The 22118-nt window shown below is 33.5% G+C and overlaps 2 protein-coding genes and 1 long non-coding RNA gene across 6 annotated transcripts; 1 reads left to right on the top strand and 2 right to left on the bottom strand.

The window, feature by feature from the left end:
• Positions 1-399: 399 nt before the first annotated feature.
• Positions 400-2418, top strand: LOC124537214. The gene is made up of 2 exons (XR_006966917.1): positions 400-511; positions 1004-2418. It is a non-coding gene; the product is annotated as an uncharacterized LOC124537214 (long non-coding RNA).
• Positions 1749-16953, bottom strand: LOC124537212 (iroquois-class homeodomain protein IRX-5-like). Of its 4 annotated transcripts, none has more exons than XM_047113968.1 (7): positions 16575-16953; positions 9832-9947; positions 8826-8978; positions 7873-8252; positions 6903-7053; positions 5962-6095; positions 1749-4955 (listed from the first exon to the last, which is right to left on the bottom strand). In XM_047113968.1, the coding sequence occupies exons 1-6, from the start codon at positions 16717-16719 to the stop codon at positions 5967-5969; spliced, it is 1074 nt and encodes a 357-aa protein (XP_046969924.1). In that variant the 5' UTR covers positions 16720-16953; the 3' UTR covers positions 1749-4955; positions 5962-5966. The 4 variants fall into 4 exon arrangements, with proteins under 4 accessions (XP_046969924.1, XP_046969923.1, XP_046969925.1 ...); XM_047113967.1 differs by having other exon boundaries at positions 6903-7071; XM_047113969.1 differs by having other exon boundaries at positions 6903-7038; positions 16575-16951.
• Positions 16954-19827: 2874 nt separating this feature from the next.
• LOC124537490 (lipase 3-like) lies at positions 19828-21525 on the bottom strand. Its single transcript, XM_047114355.1, has one exon. It carries the CDS (start codon positions 21472-21474, stop codon positions 19828-19830), a length of 1647 nt encoding a protein of 548 aa, XP_046970311.1. The 5' UTR covers positions 21475-21525.
• Positions 21526-22118: the final 593 nt, after the last annotated feature.

Genomic DNA, 22118 nt, shown 5'->3' on the forward strand with positions numbered 1-22118 from the left:
GGTTAGAACGCGTGCATCTTAACCGATGATTGCGGGTTCAAACCCAGGCAAGCACCACTATATATATGTGCTTAATTGTGTTTATAATTCATCTCGTGCTCGGCGGTGAAGGAAAACATCGTGAGGAAACCTGCATGTGTCTAATTTCATCGAAATTCTGTCACATGTGCATTCCACCAACCCGCATTGGAACAGCGTGGTGGAATATGTTCCAATCTCTCTCCTTAATGGAAGAGGAGGCCTTATCTCAGCAGTGGGAAATTTACAGGCTGTTACTTTACTTTTTTTACTTTTATTCTACTATAATAATGTAAAGGAGATAGTCATATACCTCCTATAAGAATGTAAGAGACAAAAAATATAGTTATCTCTTTCACAAAGCAGTAATATTAATGGCAGGAGGTGAAATCGGAGACGTTCGAGGAAGAGGCGCGCGCGGAACGCAAGCGGCGGCAAAGGCTCGCCCAAGAAGAGTTCCGCTTAAAACACTTGTTGAAGCAGAAAGACACCGGTTAGCAACACTTTATAACACAAAAGACTGAATTTCAGACGCTATCTCACTCATTTTGATAATATTTTAACTTTTGTAAGGTTTAATTAAACAATTTTGATACAAAATAATTCCTTACATTTTTATCAAGTTTGTAAAAAAATCATAATTGGAGATATCACCAATTGTAATTTCAAACTTGTTAATATTTCAATTATTTCGATAAAAAGATTTACGGGGTTGATATTAAGGATTAGGATTTACTGCATTTTGTGTGATTAATTGAATTCATTGTTTATTTTTTTTTATTATTTTAATTGATTTCAAAGTGTTTTAAATAATTGAATCATACTTCTTTCAAGCGATTCCATTATTTTGTATTTTAGTTGTACGTTTTTATAAATAAATTCAGCTTTTCAACTGTCATCAGTAGAATCAATTCTTATCCCAGACATTTATTTTCACATTACATGAGAGCGATAAGATTATAATGAGATAAAACTTTCACTTCAGATGAAAACCAAGAGATCAATAAAAATTGCAGTCTCGATACTTTACTGATGGCAATACCGAGTCAAGATATCGTGGTAGAGGAGACCGGGAAAACTGTAGAGGGAAAAAGAAAATCACCCATATCCGATGGCAGCAACAAACGTCGAAATGTTTTAAATACAATTAATACAGACAAATAACTGATATATGAATACTTTTTATGTACTTGTATCGTGGTTGTGACACACCGCATATCTGCATACACCGTCATGTTCTAAGCTAGTTTTAGGGATGTCATATTCATAAAAAATGAGTCAAATTATCTGTATGAGAATGTCATGCAAAATTGGTCGAGTAGAAACCGAGGAAATTAATTAAAGCAGACATCATCAATACCCTATGTATCACCAATATATATATCTGAGACTGCTATGCTTCGTGCAAGTACTGTTTATAATAGTATTACCTTGATTTACTATCCCGTCACTTGCAATTCCGCCATCGGCCAGAGTTGTCTAAAGTGTGATTACTTAAAGATGAGAGGAAAAAATATTTGTTCCATTGGCAGTTTTGTAACTTAGTCACAATATCACATTTACTTTTTATAACAAGAAATATAAATTAATTTGTTGTATTATCAAAGATTTTATTACAAGTTTTCCTTCAAAATTGTAGTTTCCTATAACTTGTTGTTACCATATTAAAAAATTATAAACAATATTTATGTAATATTACTGGAAAAGGTGAAGTAAATAAAACATCGATATGCGAAATCATATTTAATTAAAATCACTAACAAATTACGAACTTACATGTATTTATATACAGACACTAAGATAAGCCTAACCTCAGGTTATTGTACTCAGGTAAGAAACGAAAAAGTCGACTCGCTTACAATAAAAAAAAATAATAACGAAAAGTTACCTTACCACAAGAACTTATATAACTAACATTTATCAAATACACATTCAAAACCGATCAAAATTCCTTAGAAATTTGTCGGGAAAATACTAAATTATAGACATCTTTGATATTCCATATCTCGCTGGAAATTAAATACAACAGAGAAGCATCAAAACGGAGGAACCATAAGGTCTAAAATAATTGTAATTCTCCTTTCAAATAAAACCTATTTTATATTTAACATATATTTAAAATTATTTTTTTATTCCAGAAAAATAAAAGCAAACTCTTTATGTTGATCACATCTTTTACTTTCCACATATAAAAAAATTAAATCGCATCCATTTTTTGTTTCATACGTACAAATAATTATGTGACATAGTCTGAATACTTAGTCATATATTATTGTATAGTATAAAATTAAAATATTTTTTATTATTGCGCATTTAAAGCTTTTCGTTATATACGTAGTTATTTATATAAAATTAGGGTAATATTTGCACACTTTATTATATGATGACGATGACGGTTTTACAAAGAAAACACGAAATAATCAACGGTTTATTTATTGAAGGTTTAAGATGTTCAATGAACATTATATACAAGGGATGCTTTAAAAGGGGGTCAATGTTTTAATGTAAGTTTAAGTTGAATGTATTTTTTTTTAATATAAAAGTTTGTTTTTATAATTATAAATGCTTATCTGGATTCCAGATATATTCTTGTTGAAGACGCATATTGTAACTGTTAGTGAAAAAGGGCGTATGTACAATGATTTCATCTTTATATGGGAACATAAGCACTGATATATTTCTAATAATATATATTTCGTCATATACAATATGACTGTATAGAAGAAGAATTAAATTATATGAAAAATAACAGTAACATATGACTTTTTAATACTTTAAATTGAAACAGTTTTTACATATGACCTTCTGTTCTAGCAGTATCAATTATCGATAAGTTCTAGGATTCTCAGATTATTTTTTTTAAAAGTATTTATCACTTTGTTACATTATAACATATGACCTTTTAACAATTGCCTTTAAAAGCATCCGATTCATATAATTTATTTAATCGTTCTGTGTTTAGAATTATAAAGTCAATTTTAAACAAAAAACAAGAAAATCTTCAAATGTAGGAAGTTAACGCGTTTAGTAGAACCCACATTGATGGTTAAAGGAATAACATTTTTAGGCAAAGGAGACATACATAAGTAGACTGTACATGTTTTTTTTTTAATCAATTGCAGCAAAGGTACTTTACACGTTTTTTTTTTTAATAAAAATACCTTGTGCTGTATGGTCCTTTGCATGTAATCATTGGCAGTTTTAAAAAGCAATTAATTTGCCAACAAAAGCTAATGTATTAGAAGGCTACAATGACAAAAAAATATTTAAAATGTTTTTTTTTTTTTAATAAAATAAAATGATTGTTTTATTCTACGAATCAATCACTTCGATGATAGTTTGTTTATGTTTTATAAATGTAACATTATCAGTATATAAATAGTTCTTATATCTGGCTAATTATTTGTTTTATAAATTTAATAGTTACCTTATTATATGTGTTAACTACTGGGGTGTGAAATTTTATAATCGTATCAAAATGTACCACAAAATAATAAATATACATTAATTATACAGTAACTTAAAACAGTTCGTACAAATATGAGACGATATATATTCAATCGTTTATATTAAAAAATATGTTTAAGTATTTTCTTTTATTACATGTATTACATATTGTATTTTTATACAATTTCAAATATATATTATAGTCGAAACTATTTGCAAATCTTTCTCAAAAGGATCGTCATACTGTCATTTAGTAGTAGCTATATCACTTGTATTTTCGAGTGCATTTTGACAGTACAAACGAAACCTTCACCAACATTGTCTATTTTATCCAGTTACATACGAGAGAATATAGACTTTATTACAATGATTATTAAAGTTTAATTTTATTTAACAACATCGTAAATCAATCTATATTCCCATACACCATTGCCTCGGATTATTGTATAGTACATTCGGTTATACGAGACTATAATACCGTATAATATACAGGGCAGTATTTATTATGGAACCATATAATAAAACAGGAAAGTTGTATCAAGTACAGTCATGTTCTGAAATAAGTAATTAACAGGTTATTTTTAGGACATTCATTTCAATAATTTCTGACAAAATTGAGTTTTCGTTTAATGAGTAAAACTGTTTGAAAATATGTAAATCATTGGCAAATGTTATGTAGTCCAAAATCTCTTAAATAATTTAACAAAGAACAGAACAGAAATTACATTTTTTCTCTTATGTGATGATTATAAATAACTGGATCTAAATTTAAGTTGGAATAATTAACTTTGATATGTTACTGTACGATTCATCATTAGCTATAAAAACAACTCTCCATGATTACTAATGCGTACATAGTCACTCTCTATTTAGGAACTCTTGAAGCAACTTCACGAGGTAGTAATGTTCCACATGGAAGGGATGAATATTGTTAATGGTAATAACTACCCAAAAAGAGTGTAATGTTTCAGGGCTTATGTATATATGTGAATTTTCTTACTCCACCATAACTTTTCAATGCCTAACCATACTTGAATGTTATGCGGTACCTTTTAATTTAAGAATATTAGAACATGATTAAACACTACATGTGTGCCGTTACAAATATATATTTTTTAATATATTTAATTGTTTATGTATTCAAGCAAAACTTTCCCGCTTTATTGAATGGTTCTGGATATAGTGCTACACGATATTATTTACTAGATATATAGTGCTAAGTGTGTTACATTTAATTACTGAATACGGATGGGATTTTAAAAGCATATAAAACTACATATCTTTCAAACTGTATAAATTTAAATTAATAATTGAGATGTTTCATTATACAATATATAAATGTGTCCTCCACATCCGTATATGAAATTAAATAGAATTTTCTACAATATCTAAGTTATGTGGGCCTACATTAATGGAAGTTAGGTTAAACATAGCCGTACCATACAATTCCTGCGAGATGAACACGTCCAATTGTTTTTGCAGCCATTCTCCTGTAAAATACATTTAATCATTAATAAAATCCTTCTCACATTTTTTGTTTTAAACGGAAATTTTAAAGAATAGACAGATAGCACAACTTATAATGTTCATCATCATTGAAGAGTTATAAATTTCGAGATATTTTATCTACGAATGTCTTGTTCACGATACAATGAAATATCGAGCTCCACCGAACAAAAATAAAAAAACATGGTAAATATCCCGAAATTTATAACTTTAATAATAAAAATAACCATATTAATTTAAAATCTTATCATTGAAGAGATTCTAAAGTGCCGGCGACTAATACTGTACGGTTTCACATATATTTTTTGTTTTGTTTGCGCTTATCGAGGCGATGCGTTGTTATATTTTTAGTAAAGGTGCATTGCAGACTTTGAGAGGCTGACCAAACGAGGCTAATTAGAGTCGTCAAATTTATACTGTTATTTCAGTAACTTAGTATGTACTTTAAACACAAGTATTTTTACTAACCAAATGATTATAACAACTAAAGTACTGTTCTAACTGGTACGATACTAACACAGATGCATTCGCACATTTCAAAACTCCTTGAGAGTGTGTGTGTTGAATAGAAACGACAGTTTACGTTCCGAGGCATGGGATTGGAATTCTGCCAATATTATTACTCTAGTAATTTCTACTACAGTACCGACTTCATCTTACTGTCTATCTATTGTGTCTTATTCGGAATTCTCTAAAGTTTTTTATTACGACCTGGCTTTGTTAAACGGAAAATTACTTATAAAATCCAAAAAATATATCGTTCCTTAGCATTCATTACCCATTCATTCAATTATATTCACCTCACTAGTCGAACGCAAATGACATATCAATTCAAGGTCAAAGTTGTTTATTTACATTTTCTCCTCTTCCCATTGGAATAGACTATAACTAACTAACTGTCTTTAGTAAGATTTAATATGACATAGAGTTCAACTTTAATGGGCAAAGTATCCGAACGTGCAGTGAGTAGGGGGGGGGGGGCGTGGTTACCGGCGCTAGACGGGCACCTCCTCCTGCTCCTTCTCGCGCTGGCGCACGGCCACGGCGGTCTCGACCAGCAGGTACAGGCACTTGAACTTGTCGCGCTCGCCCTCCGCGCCCGCGCCGCCCGCTCCGCCCGCCGCCTGCGACATTACCACTTTGCACTACTGAGGTACTTATAGTAAGACACAAATTAGATGTAGCATCGGAAAATGCAATGGAATGAAAATAAAACCGATTACTGCCGATTTACACAACCAATAGAAATAGCTCTCCATCGCGCCATTCGATGCTATTCGTCGCTATAGATTCACGCGTCAGAGAAAGCAAGTGCATGTAAATCGACGCGTCAAATTGACGAATATATTAGGTCACATGATATTACAAGTTATTACGTTTGTGCAAAAATCATATTCGCGTGAGAAATAAATATTGATAATTTGGGATAGCGTACTTAATTTGGATGTGATCGGTTTTACGAATTTTGCCGATGCGACATCTAAGTTGTGTCGTACTATACGTCCTTCTTTATTTGTGTACTCAACTATTTTATAATCACTTTGCCAATTGCTCATATTTAAGCCATTTCTTAAGAAAACAATTGAGGAATTAGTACTCGTTGACTTTAAGGCAATATATTATTTATATAAATTTAATTGTTTTTGTATGACATAACTACATTTTTAGTTTTGAAAAAGAGTAACTATCGAGTTATTTGCCAGTTTTTGTTGACAGACGTAACTAGATAAATAATGATTCAAAAGCTTGTAAAAAAAATTTACTTGAATAAAGTGGTAGTGTTTATTTGACAATCAATAGGTAAGTGTAATACTTCTATATTGAATAAAGGAATTTGAGTTTGAGTACATTTTGATTGGGTCGATTCTATTGCAGTAATAAAATCGCATATGTATATGTGATTTATAAGGGTAGCGTAGACGTAAGCTGACCTGCAGCTTGCGGCGCAGCGGGTGCGGCAGCTGCGGCAGGTGCGCGAGCTGCGGGTGCCAGCCGCCCGCGCCCGCCTCGCCCTCGCCCTCCGCCTCGCCCTCCTCCGCCGTGCGCACCGTCACCACGGCCGCCGACCTGCCGCCACCGCGCCTTCGCATTACACTCCCACTACACCACACCACACACACACTCGCGCACGCTCGCGCACACTCGCGCACACTAGCGCAAGCTCGCGCACACTAGCGCAAGCTCGCGCACACTAGCGCACGCTCGCGCCGCACCAGTCTCTGCTACGGACTCACAGGTGTCTACACGATTCCACCTTGTAAGCAGTGGCGTAGCTAGGTGAGGAAGGGCCCCGGTGCATAGAAAAAGAATAGGGCCCTCACCACCTCTTTCCCATCCCTCTTTAACTAATAATTATAGACACCAAATAAGAAATCTTGTACGCAGGGTCGTGTTATTCTAGCTTCAGAAGCTTAAAGTTTAGTTTAGAGGGCCCCCTGACCTCCGGGGCCCGGGTGCACAGCACCACCTGCCCTACGATAGCTACGCCACTGCTTGTAAGTGGACTCACACCTTTTAAGTGTGCGCAAGTGTGTTTGACAAACAATGAAAACAAGCGGATATATGAATGACCCAACACCTCAGCAGAGTGCTATTCTGTAAATACTCTCACAGATAAACGTTTTTACAATAAAACGCTGTTTTGATGCTTGTTTTATTTAGTGATAATTATTAAAATCACGTTCCGACATTCCGATCGTATTTTGCATCTTGTTCGTGTTAAGTGCTCGCAGAATAGCTCTACAGAAGTGGTATTTGTATTGACATTGAATTTAAATTTGATCATCTTTAAGCGGAACTTCTTTTGACACAACTCGAACATATAGCATGCAGCTACTATGTCATATATGGAAGGATTTAGTTCTGACGGGAGCACTAATGAGGTTTAGTAAGGCAACGTACCCGCGGGCGGCGGGGTGGAGGTCGCGGTCCTCGGGCCCGTAGCGGATGACGGACTGCCACACGGACGGGTCGTACTTGACCTCCTCCTCGCTGACCGCGCTGGACGAGTATCCCTCCTCGCCGTCGGCCAGCTCGTCGCCGTCGCTGCGGTACACGAGCAGGCCGTCGCCGTAGTCGTGGTCGCGGCCGCGCTCGCCGTCCGGCTCGGGCTCGCCGTCGCCGTCCCACGCCGAGACCACGACGCCGGCGCTGGAGCCCGCGCCCGCGCCCAGCTGCTTGCGCCCGCGCCGCGAGATCGTGTAGTGCAGCGGGTCGTGGCCCTCGCGACGGATCATCTCGGGCAGGATGCGACGACGCGCGTTGATGAACCAGTTGCATACCTGACACGCGCACAACACTGAGTATCGCTTCGCTCTATCATGCGGTTGACTATTGCCATATTACGGCTTGGTAGTTTCATGGGCAACATTTATGTTATGATAGATACTAGATAGTAAATTGTTATTTCAGCAAACGATACGAGAAACATTGACTATAATAAAGCCAATATAGTTAACGGGGCGCGGTGACTTTGGTTGTTGATTTGGATAATTAATTGAGTAGATGGCAATAATGTTTGATGGCTGATATACTTTTCAGAGCGGGTCACCCCGAATGGAGATGTAACTGTCATGGCAACGCAGCCGTTATATTTTGACAAGCGTCTCGAATACGATGGTGGCGTGCAAACCCATTTGTTCTTAATCGAGATGAATTATTGTAATTCTTTGATATTTTTGGTGTTGTACGATTATCAGTGTTAGGAATCAGTTAATACAGTAATTAGGCGATATTAAATACGTTTTATATTGTTAATATCTCCATTGCATGTGTTTATATTGTCAATATCTCCATTGCATGTGTTGTTTTTAGTACAACAACCATTAGTTCATTGACAACACAAAATTGAATACCTGCAAAACGGTCAGATTAGCCTCTAGACTCAGCGTGAGTTTCTCCGCGTCGCTCGGGTACGCGTTGTAGCGATGCTCGTACAGCCAGCGCTTGAGGATCTTCACAGAATGCTTCGGCAGGTTCCCGCGCCGCTTGCGTACTATAATACCACCCTGTATAACAAAGAACGTTTAATATTACAAAATATATGTATAAATAAATGCATACTTGTGCCATATTTAAATATATAATCTACATAGTATAAAGAAATTCTAAGTACTACATATTCTTGTATGCAAATAGTTAACTTGATTTATAATGAAATTTGCAAATGTATGGGAATATTGATTTATATTCATTATTATTGTTTTATATATTCTATGTCACATGACAGTTACTGTGGGGTTTACTGTGCGAGCTTGTTGCCTGGATTCGAATCCACCCACCATACCTCATTAATATTATTCTACAAATACTTTTACTGTCTGTTCGCTTTATTATAGTTTTCGAAGGCATTTATAACAGTTACACACTTCAATGTAGACATTAATTTCACAAAACACATCAATCAAACATGTGTAAGATCTGTTAATAGCTAACTGTATATGGGCCCAACAAGCAATGTATGAGTAGCAGGTTCTATTTGACGCTTTAGGTTTAATGTCACACCCACTCCTAGTACTGTTAGATTTGTATGCTTTATTAGAGGGGAAATTTATCAACATTAGCACTTAGTATGTTTTGATTCGATTTGAAAGGTGGACTGAGGCAGTGTAATTAAAGACACAAGAGACATAACATAATTTTAGGTAGTTCCTAAAATTGGTAAGTGCTCTGACAATACTTAAAATTCCTTAACATTGTCTATGCTGTTTGGTTAACTCACTTTAATGCCAACCTATTTGCCAGTCTTCAGAGTGATGTGAAATTTATAAAGTTAATCATTTAGTTTCAAACGACTAGTAAGCAAAGCAGGTAAGTTGACTAAAATCGATTCGTGCGTGCAGTATTAGGTGCATGCTTTACCGGCGGCGGTCCAGGGTGTACGTGAGACAGTCCCGCGCGCCGGGATCGGTCCGCCTCGCCGTCTGTGCCGGACTCATTGTCGTCCGTCGATGACGTCGATGGAAATCTGTCTCGAGCTGGAAATAAAACAAAAACAGCATTGTAAATAAATATTCGACAACATCATATACATTATTCTGATCACAATGTAAGTAGCTACAGGACATGTGTTATGGAAAATCAGAAGTAACGAAGGTACCACGAGACATCATAGAAAACTAAAGAACTTTTTCTATATCGACCGGGTATCGAACCCGGGACCTCAAATTATATAATGTACATTAAAAATAGTTTTCCGTTATAAATCATACAAAAATAAAAAAAATATAGATAAATGAATGACTTTTTTTGGTGATTGTTGTATATTATAATGTGTTTTTTTTGTGAGCGAGATCAACGTATTTTGTTAAGAGAGTAATAGCATTACTTATCAAACAATAAAATAATCCAGCGAATTTATTTCTAATATTAATAATCCTGCTGTTCTAATATGTATACAGAAGTTCATAGGTTTCGTTCGTATTGTTATTTTAATATATTGTGTACGGTACAGAGGAACACGATCGTATGTGAGATAATATTGAAATACAGTGAAACCGCTTTGTAGTCGGCATTACAAGGAATAACTTTGTGTTCTTAACTAATTCCTTTTTCAAAGAGTGTGTATGGCAACCATAGGAGGCTTAAGGATTATAGTTATTTAAATATAATTTGGCAAATATTTTATTGCGCACAAAATATTTTTTGATATTAATTTCTAACTTAATATTCAATTCCATTAAGAATAAAACCAAGCAAATCTTTAACTTGATGTACAGAGTTATATTTTGGTATTCACAACTTTTAAACTATTACAATTTTATTTTTTATTTCGTGTAGCCTTTATTATGTATTTTTAACACTTTAAATCAAAACAACTTTACAGATTTTTATATGAAAATTGTCAACATCTAGCCTTTATTTGGACGATGCAGTAACAATTTACTTTTCGTGAAAATATTTGGCGGTTTTTGGAAAGTTATAGGTGGTAATCATCACCATAGGATAGTTGAGGTGTTTTATTACTCGACAATAATAATAGATGCGCGTAAAAGTATTTTTCAAGATGACGTAGTCTTGATATTATACTACAGATACCTATTGACTGTTTAATATATAATGCGTATGTTTTATAAAGACCATATTTAACATATATAGCATAAAAACTATAACAGTCTGTAAATTTCCCTGTGTTGGGCTTAGGCCTCGTCACCCAATAAAGAAAATATTCAGAGTAGGTTCCACCACTCTGCTACAATGTGGGTTGGCGAATAAACATGTGGAAATACACACAGAATTTCCTTGGTTTTTGACACATGCAGGTTTGCTCGCGATATTTTGTACTGAGCACGAGATTAATTAGAAACACAAATTAAGCACATGAATATTCAGTGATACTAGCCTGAGTTTGAACCCGCCACCATCGATATTTAACACTTGAATTTGAATATATGTAAGTACTGAAATAAACTGAAAACATAAAGACCAAATAACTGTTAACCATATTAAAAGTAAGTTACTTTGCAGTCATTCCGTTTATTATGGCAAAGTATAGAATTCTGAATAAATAATTGTCAACGTAACAGAACAATACATTTAATTTATCGTTTATCGGCTTCGAAACATTTACTTCCTAATTTACATAAAGTTTTGATGAGAATGCAAGAATTGAATTACCAAGAAAACGTAGTCAATAAACAATACTTAAATAAGTTAAACTAATATTATAGTTATTTTTATCAAGGGAAACGGTATGACGATACTAAAACTAAATGGTTATATAAATGTACGTTTACGCTCGTAAAGACGTTAGCTATTGAAATTATCAACGTAAACAATCGGCGGGTCGCGCGTGTTAACGCCGCGTCGATGTTTTGAATTCGAAACATCGACCCGAGTAAAGCTGTATGCACATTATCTATACTAATAGTTTCAATACGAAAGTATAGTACACACACAACTTACATGTAGTATCGGCAAATTCAATAAAACCGATTACCGACTATTTATACAACCAATAGAAATAGCTCCCTATTGCGACTTTCGTCGCTATAGATTCTCGCGTCATTTCAACCCGAGAAAATTTTAAAATTGACGAATATATTAGGTCATAATATGATATTACAAGTTATTACGTTGGTGTAAAGATAATATTCACATTAGGAATAAATATTGATAATTTGGGTTAGCGATATACTTAATTCGGATGTGATCGGTTTTACGAATTTTGTCGATACTTCATCTAAGTTGTGACGTACTATAACTTTGTCTGTCTGTCTATTCTATTGAAAAAATAGTATGAAAAAACAACCAAAGCATAAGAAAGACACTGGCGAAATCAAATATTCTAAATATATTTAGTAATACATGAACAAGTTAGTTATTATAAAAGCGATTGTCTTGGCTAAGCAAATATGAAACAGAGCTGGCGCTGCATGGTACGACGAATGTAAATAAAGGATCAAAATTAACTTTTCATTCACATCACAAACAAATACCATTTTCTGGGTTACCATATGTAGCTGTTTTTTTTTTTAATGTCAGTGGCAAATATGTATAAAGAAGTCAGTTTGACATTTTTGATAAATAAATAATTTAAAATAAATTAATTCATACAAAAAAATATATGAATGAATACCAGACTTCAAATTTATATTGTATGTCAGTTTTAAGATGAAATTTCCAAAAATCAGTGCTTAAAAGATACCTTTATTATAGTTGTCGCCCGCAGCTTGCTGCCGTTTTTGTGGTTTGATTGTAAAGCGTTATGCATTTCACCAAATTACACCAAATTTAGTTCAGTGGTTTTGCCGCGAAAGACCAACAGAAACACAGACAGAGATACTTTTGCATTTATAATATTAGTCAAGTTTGGCTTACTAGACTAAATGGATTTCGCTCTACGTTGATAGTCAGGACAAACAAATTTCTTGGTTAATGTTTTACATCTCCAGAGATATGATGTCTTCGCCTTAAATGTATTTCATATTATAAATATATTGATTTGGAGTGTGTAATGGACAAACCTTGTTACAAGTATAGGTTAAAGGTGTTTTTAAAAATAAATTCAATTCTAACATGGAGTTCGGCTCATTATTTTAAATATAGAACGAGGAGTTGTTCTTTGTAATACACTAACACAATTTTTAAAATTTTTAAATTTTAGTCTTCTCTTTTAGAGTTCATAAATTAACCTTTAAGAGAGTGTGCACCTACTTACGTACAAATTTAACGTAGTCATAGGTAATTTGCGTAAATTTGACAAAATATCATATTGCTGGTAAATGCTAACAATATTTTGATAGCACAACAATTGTCTATGTCGTAAGCGTTTAATAGTTCGAATTACAATTTCGTAAGTCAAATATTTTCGATCCTTTTTTATTTTCACAGGTGCCTTCAAAAACAAACCAAAATACGTCACAAAAACTCTACATTATAAATTTTGCAAATATAATTTATATTTATTAAAGATGTTAAGAGTTGAAAACTTTTTTTTAGATATAGGTTGACGGACAAATAAATAACCTGATTGTAAGTGGTCATCGGAGTAAATGGTTAATGGCGCTGTGCAAAATATTACTTATTCCTTACAACGCCAATGCGCTACCAACATTGAGAACTATAACGTTATGTCCCTAGCACCTGTATTTACACTGATCTTTCTCTTGTAAACAAAATCCTAAGCAAATTTATCCGGACAAAAATTATTGAAATCTCTTTCTAATTAGTTAATATCAGTACAAGGGAATCATTATATCAAATTGCGTCGAGAACGTTTCACGACGCCAAGGTCCCTAATTATTTCGCACATGATTGCGACATTCTGCTTCTGTAAGAGCGCCTCAAATGAGATCCTAAGGGTATTTTCTGAGTGCTCTGAGAATATCATAATAGTTTGACGAACTACTGGTTTGATGTATGTACATGACTATAATTATAACTTTAAAACTAATGTTTTTTTTCACTGTTTCTTTAAACGTATTTTTATTGAAATATGTAATACCTAAAATAAATGTTTATTATTATTAAGTGAACAAATCGCGGACATAGTATATTAGTAAATACAATAACCTAATTAATAGTCTCATTTTAATACTGATTTTTTTTCATTTAGATACTACAAACAATATTATTACATAAAAGTTGAGTAAAAAAGTTTTATTAGCTATTTAGCACGGCTTCACGCTTAGCATTTTTTGAAAAAAGAACATCGACGACTACCAATGTCACCCTGGTCGTTAAATCGAAGCAAAATAATTAATGATGATCCGTAACTACGTCTGAGCGTTAAAAGACAAAACAACGAGGAAACTTTCTCATGGGATGTAAAATTGTTTATATCCCAGTTTTTGATAACATTAAAACCAAACACATTTGAAACACTACGGCCGGTCGCGGCCGTCAAAACAATGCTTTACGCATAGGCTGCCTTTCGCTTTTGTTCGAAAATGTTCTGTACACAGATTACAGAAAAAAGTTTTGCTTTAAATTTCGAACGTCACTATTATTACACAGTTGGGTAAACGGAACAATTTACGATTGTTTTGGTGTAATATAATTTCCGGCAAAGATTGTTTCCGTTAAATGTCCAGCCCTAAAAGGACCTTAGCGGGGATGCGGGGTGCGATCGATCGGGTTGAACGACCGCATATGACGCAACGGAGCCAAGGACACTCAGCTCGGAAGCTTACGTGACCTTATTCTGCCATACTTGACATATTTTTTTCCTTAATAGAAGGCTCTTACTTTCTTCCTTCTTACCATTTTTTTTTTTAGAAAATTTGTAATTGTCAATATTGACATAAAAAATAAAATCTTAAAACTCCACACAAAAAAAATAAAATTGTAAATTAATTTTCAATGTATTCAAAATCAAAAATAAATTCAATAAGCATGGCTTAAATACGATATCATATAATTTAAACTAAATTGCAATTAGCAAATATATATATAATAACAAATGACAACTATTTTAATTTATCACTCATAGACTGGCATATGAGAATATATGTATATTTCAGTCTACAATTTTTTTTAAAAATAGATTTAACAGTATAAATTTAACAATAAATAAAGACATTTCATAGTAAACACAAAATAAGTCGACATTTTAATAAGTCCAGAATATATTATTTCAGCCTATAGTTTTTTTATAAAAATAGATTTATCAGTATTAATTTAACAATAAATAAAGACATTTTGCAGTAAACACATGTAAGTCCTCATTCCAATAAGTCCACTGGTTTTCTACACTTTTTTCAGCCTCAAATGTGACCATCCCCCTCATTTTATCACCAATCAGATAAACAATGAATAATTCTGTTTATTTGATCTTTAACATATCGACTCTTGACTCCTGTATTGAATAATTTGTATGCACATTAACACAAATAAAGGCCAGTTGTCTATTTCATTTGTATAATAATCCTTCCTTAAAAATACTCTTAATTAATTTACTATATTTTTGATACGGATGAAACAATAGAATTAAAATAATGTGATATAATTTAAATGACTAAAATGAGAACCTTATTCATTTTTTTATTGCAGTGTCACCTACCAGGTTAAATCTAAATTATTTAAGGGAACTGCTCGAAAACACACAATAAATTTATAGCAATTGGTGTATAAGATAAATTCAGTTATATATACCAAATATATATAGAATTATTAGGTAAATTTTAATATAAAAAAAATATTACATAATTTATGTTTTCATTAGGTATAATATTTTTTTTCAAAAAACAATTCTGTTAAATAAATATGTATGGTAAAAAGTTTTAAAATAAACTTAAGTAACCATGATGAAATAAAAATCTCATATCAATGTAACCTAATTTAAAAGATAAGAATGCAGTTATCTTAGCTTGGAATTTGAAGTAAAGTCAACAATCTTATAATAATAGTAGACTCCTTAGTAAACTTTAATTGGAATCAAGTTATCATAACATAAAACGTAAGATGAAGCATTTTGTAATCAATAATAACATTGATAATACATCAACAAAGCTACCGTAGCGCCGTCTAGTTTGCCGCGTGATTGTTAAGATTCGAGTTTGAGGCCGCCATCTTGTGCTGGTTGACCGCTGTCATTTTACTGTCAATACGACAAAGTCAAATTCCACTAATAATAATAAACACACGAAATATTCATTACAACCAGATTGTTTACGAGTCGTAAATTTAATACTTTGATCGCTTAATACAAATTCTACGCGTAATGCAGTCGTAACCTCTGGTTACAAGGCGACGTTATGGGAGCGAGCTAAAAATAACTAAAGCACGTGCCAAAACTCAGAAAATCTTACCTTTGCACTGGAACATGTAGATTTTAAGCAATTTGCCAGATATTAAAGTAATCACAGCAAGTGTAACTAGTTTTTTGTTCGTCAGACTAACTGTTTAGATAATGATAAGCGGACAGAAGCGCTCAATGTGGCGCATTGGCGCCATTTTACTTTCGCGCGATCGAGTTTCTAGATGACGTAACGGACCTAGTTTCTATCCTAAATGATTCTGAAGCGACCCGGGACATTATTAGTTTGGATTTTAGTGTATTTTAAATGCGAAAATTAGTTGTTTTTATATAAATGTCACCTTGACGTATGTCAATGTGACAAGCATGGCGGAAACGTGGCGTCGTTTTGGGCCGGCTTGCTTACCTCCAGGCGACATGGATTGTCTGTTTGAAATGCGGGCTTCTCTAATAATGTCTCTTGTTATTTCTCGCACGTCACGTCGTTGCTGGTATGCCATTTCGGGCCGGTCACGTTGAACTTGCGCTATTCCGGCCGTAGGAGGTAACATCGTAACTCAATCCATTCGAAAAATATAATTTCATTGAGTCACTTATATAACACGTAACTATAACACAGTTTTCGGTTCCACAATCAGTATAGTAAACAACACTTTAAATAAAAAACAATAAAACACAAGCGAACTACGTATAGCAAACCGAACCAAAACGCGACTGTGTCGACCGATGGTCGTTTGGGGGGACGGCGGGAAGATACGCTACAGCGCCGTCGCACCGCTTGCTCCGTCTCTCTAATGTACTACATATGCTTACATCTCTTTCTTGCGCACAACGCTTCGATGTCAGAATTGGAGTACTGTCAAAACAAAGCGTGGGTTTGGCAAGGAAATATTATTCAAATGTCAAACAATCAACGTTTACAAATATAGAAGTGCCATCTAGTTTATTTTTATGTAATTATTGTAGAATTAGGACAAGTCTTTTGAAAAGTTGAATGGAAGAAGTTGACATTTAATATTGTATAGGAAATGAAGAAATAATGAATTCTATTAAGTGTAACTAGGTATAATTATATTAAACGTGTACTTTGCGGTAGTAACAGTAAAAATAAAACCATAAATATATTTTTTAAAATACTGTAGTAAGAAAAAGTATATATAATGTACAATAACGTCTTTAAAGATTGACTTTTGTGTAAAATTGCATTTAAATCTAAAATATGTAAATTTAATAATATCATATGTTTACGAGCTTGCTTGCTTCATTGATAAAATCACTTACGCAAAGGTTGTTGACATTTAAGTAGAGATTAGATTACAATACTTTATCACCAAATTGAGTAAAATTAGCTAATACGATATTAATGGTTTATTCTAGCTAACTTAAAAGGCTGGAAGAAACGGGTACATTTTAATTTATTTTTTCTTTTTATTCTCAATCGGTCTGTCACAAAATAATAAAAAGTATTTAACTTTACAGGAGATTTATCTTTACAAAACTTTGTGTTAGAGTTAAGAAAATGATTATTCTCAAAGCTATCTGATAGTTTCTTATAAAAATGCAGGTGTGTATTGAAATAATAATAAACAAATAGGTAACGAATAAAAATTTTACCTATATTTTTATTTGCTACACTAGTGGCCCGTCTGCTTCGCACGGATGAACAAAAGTTTTTAATTTTTTAACTTTGATTTATATATTTTTTGTTGCTTCTTTTCCATATGTTTAACAAATGTCGTTATATTTCAACTTATTTACATAAAAAAAAAAATTAATAAATTACATGCATAATCTGTTTAGTAGTTTTGGAGTTTATCGCGAATACTCAGAAAGACGGACGCGGCCGGGGGTCTTTTTTATAATATGTAATGATAACCTGAGCATTTAAAATTTTATAATATAAAAGACTTAGATTGGTGTTTTATTTTTACCAGTCAGAATAATATTGAGATTCAGCATCACTCCGTAATTTAAGTGTATTAAATAATTTCTAAGAAATAATAAGAACATGCTGCTGACGAGTACGAGATAAATAAACACAAATTGAGGTCATTAAAATTCTCCGGTTCTCGGGTTTGAACCTCCAATATTCGGTTAATATAGTGTTCTAAGCACTGGGCCATCACAGTTATTTTATCAATGGGTGAACAATTTCGGTGCAATGACATTTACTTATTGAACTTATAACATCATTACAAATCTATTAAAGAATGTACTTCCAGATTCCAATATACATATCCTACAAATAATATAAATGTGAAATTCTGTGAGCATGGATGGAAGTATGTTTGTTACTCTTTCAAGAAAAAATACTGTACGGATTTGGATGAAATTCTATAGTAGTATAGATTATACATAGACCTTATTTAATTTGGTCAGAACTCATAAGGATACATATGAGGTACCCGTGCCAAGCTTTGACCGGTCGCTAGTATGTAGATTGTATATATTATATATTTTTGATATACGTAGGCTTACCGTTTATTGAGCTGCCTGATGGTTAACAGAGGTCACTACCGAACATAGAAGAAATTTTAACTAATCCTTATATCTCAAAAACACAGGCTTCCTATCAGAATACAACATTAAAAAGTATTTTTGCGTGGCGTTTGAATATATGACGAGTTCCTATTTTATTCTATGTATATGATCTTAAGAAAAAATGTATAAAAGTTTATATAAATACTAGTGACCCGCCTCGGAGGCGGAAATACGGATACTAAATATACTAGAGAGTTTGTTTATTTACGACATTACAATACAATATTCGAAGATTTTATCAGTATTATTTATTATATTGTCAATATAAAATTCAATTCACTCTATCTACTAAAAAACCGCATCAAAATCCGTTGCTTAGTTTTAAAGATTTAAATATACAAAGGGAAATAGGGACAAAGAAAGCGACTTTGTTTGATACTATGTAAAGATAAGTACTTAAGTGAAATAGTATTTTATTATAAATATAAAGATATATTACTCAAGGAATATTTTTTGTCTGTCAACAAACTCTTATTTATTTTATTTATTTGAAATTACAGAATAAATGATATTAACTATAAAATAATTATATTTTTGCTCGCGTTAAAAAATCATAATTTAGGTTTGCATTATAAATGTTATATGTTTATACGCTAACAAAATTTATCTTCAGACCATTAACATCAATTAACATTTTTAATGCTATTAAATAAATAATGCATTCATAATTAATACTTTTTAAATCAATTATAAATGACTTAGAAAGTATGATTTTAATTTTTTCTTTATGTTTCAAGGAGTAATATGGTCCCGTATATCAGTAGGTAATTCTTTAGCGATTGAACCAATTTCGATGATTTTGATGGTCATATGATAATAAATTGAAATAATCCAAACGACGACAACACCCCTAGATATTTACTAGCGGTCATATTTATATTTGAAATCGTAATATGATTATAATTAAAAATAGCAATTTTGCAGAATCATAAGTGAAACTTAATTATTTAATTTTAATTGTATCCGTGAGTAAATAAAATAACGTTTAATTGAAATGATTTATTTTTATTTTTTGGACGGATTATGCAACCATGAAGTATAAAATAGTGCTTACAAAAAGAATGCTACAATAACATAAATTATTATTCTAGGAATTAAATAATCATGATATAGTTAGATTAGTTACTCTGCATAGATTCGACAAGTCGCTTGTAGACGACCTCGGGGGCCTTCTTGGAGAACTGGAAGTCCATGTGGTTGAAATGCTTCTCCGGCACTTTGTAGTAGTCCCTCACATCAGGCAACTCCTTGTGTAATCTCTCAACATCCGCTGGGTGAGCCAACCAATCCTCTTCGCTGAAGTAAAGTGCTACTGGAACATTAACTTCAGTCATGTCATACTTCGTTGGCTGACGCATACCGTATATCTTTTTGTTGATCTTAGATCCGTAGTCGTACTTTCTGAAGTCATGTGACACGACGGCCTGTCCAAGCTGCTTGATCACCCTTGTAGCTGTGCCAGCTGGTAAATGAGCAACGATGCTGGGTATAAGGTCGAAGTCCATGTCGGCTGTATCGACGCCAGACATTACGAAGTTGATGTTGGAGCACACGTGCTTGCAGCCGATTTCCTTTTCACACATGTTTCCTCCGACTGTGTGTATGAGCTCCTTGCTCGGTTTGAATTCGCTGTGACCAAGTTGTTCGTGAAGACGCTCATAAAATTGGCTATTTGGTGCAATCATTTTAATAAGCGGACTCCTTACGTGGGTCATGTATACCATTGGTGAAAGTGCGTACATCATAGCGACCTTTTCTCTGTATTCGGGTATTGTAGCAGCTAAAGCGAAGAACACTGTATTTCCTTGGGCGTGACCAACGTAAAACAGCTTCTCTTGTTCTGAAGTTTGAAGAGCGAAGTCAATCATGGCGGGTAAATCGTGCAGAGCGATTTCATCCATGCTGAACTGCCAGAAATCGGGGTTAGACACGTGTTTGCTGACATGGTTGCGGGCATATTTGTTGCCGCGGGTGTTGCCGAGCCATACATCGTATCCAGCGTCAGAAAGTATATAGGCAAGGGATTTTTTAGGGCCCATTAGTAGCCAGTCGTCTGCGCTTCCGAGGATTCCGTGCATGAGTAAAACGACAGGGCGCTTTTTCTCGCCTTGGATCTCGTTAGTATCTTTGGGCTGAATACGGAACAGGGTGAGTAGATAGCCGTCATCAGTTTTCACGATGTGTTCCTCCACTCCATAACCGTGCTGCTTAAGGAGTTGAGTTGCGTTGTAGTGTAAGTCTTCTTTAGTTTGATCAATTTCTTCAAAAGTCTTGTGAATCATTCTCTTTTCATCCTCGCTAACGTGCTGCATACTCTTATAGGCATCTTTAAAGATCCTTTCGATATCCTTCTTGCTCTTGACTGGTGATCTGGGTCCAGCTGCGATTTGAACTCCTTGCCATTCGATCGTGTCGCCATATGGGATTTGGTCACCCTGAGTTATGACCGAGGAGAATACTGGCGAGTTCCAGTTTTTGTTTCCTGACCGAAATAGGGAAGGATAATCGTTGATGTCGTCTAAGCTGAGATGCTCTTTGCTCTCCTTGCTTTCAAACGAGGTGGATTCTGACTGATGTTGTTGCTTTGTCTCCTGATATGTTTGTTGAAATTGGTTGACTAATCCAAGAGGCTGGACGAAGAGTGTGTCCATCTGAGGTAGGAGCTGCGGTCTAACAATGTTAGACGCAGAATTGCGGGCCAGAGCGAGGCAAAGGAGGAAGTAGACAGCCTTCATGGTGCTCGTTGACTGTGCAGATTGAAGCATTGCAGGCAGTTTTATATTGAAAAATGTGTGTGTTCAGCATCTTGTCTATACCGGCTGCTCAATAAAAATATATAATAAACAAATTCTTATACATTGTGTATGTTAAACATTTTACTGAGTGGTCAATTTTTATCCAAGTTTATATGATAATATTTTTTTTTTATTAATTTTTATAAAGTAATTTAACGTCTTAAATAAGATTCATACGAACTTCAGATTTTATAACAATATTTATACTGTGTTCAAACAATCAAAAGACATAGAATTGATCATATACCATTTATTATATATATTCTATTTGTCTCTACGTAAAAAATTTAGTAACACAATTTTGAAATTAAAACGAAATTAATATTTTTAGTATTGTATGATTTAGTAATGTGTAGTCATTATATGTTCCTAAGAATTTTAGAATACTATTTAATGCCCATATTTAAATATAATGTTTTTCTTATTTTATATTTTAATAAATACATATCAACGAAATTATTAGTAAATTTATTATTTTTAATAAATGTTTTTAGCCATTTGTATACAACCTGTATAAACTACTAGTAATTTAGGTTACTGTTTTGTAATTGCTCATGACGTTTTCATGACGTTATTAATTGCTAATTCGTCATTTTCACAATCTACTTTTTGGA

This window comes from Vanessa cardui, chromosome 18, assembly GCF_905220365.1.
Source record: "Vanessa cardui chromosome 18, ilVanCard2.1, whole genome shotgun sequence".
NCBI classification, from domain to species: Eukaryota; Metazoa; Arthropoda; class Insecta; order Lepidoptera; family Nymphalidae; genus Vanessa; species Vanessa cardui.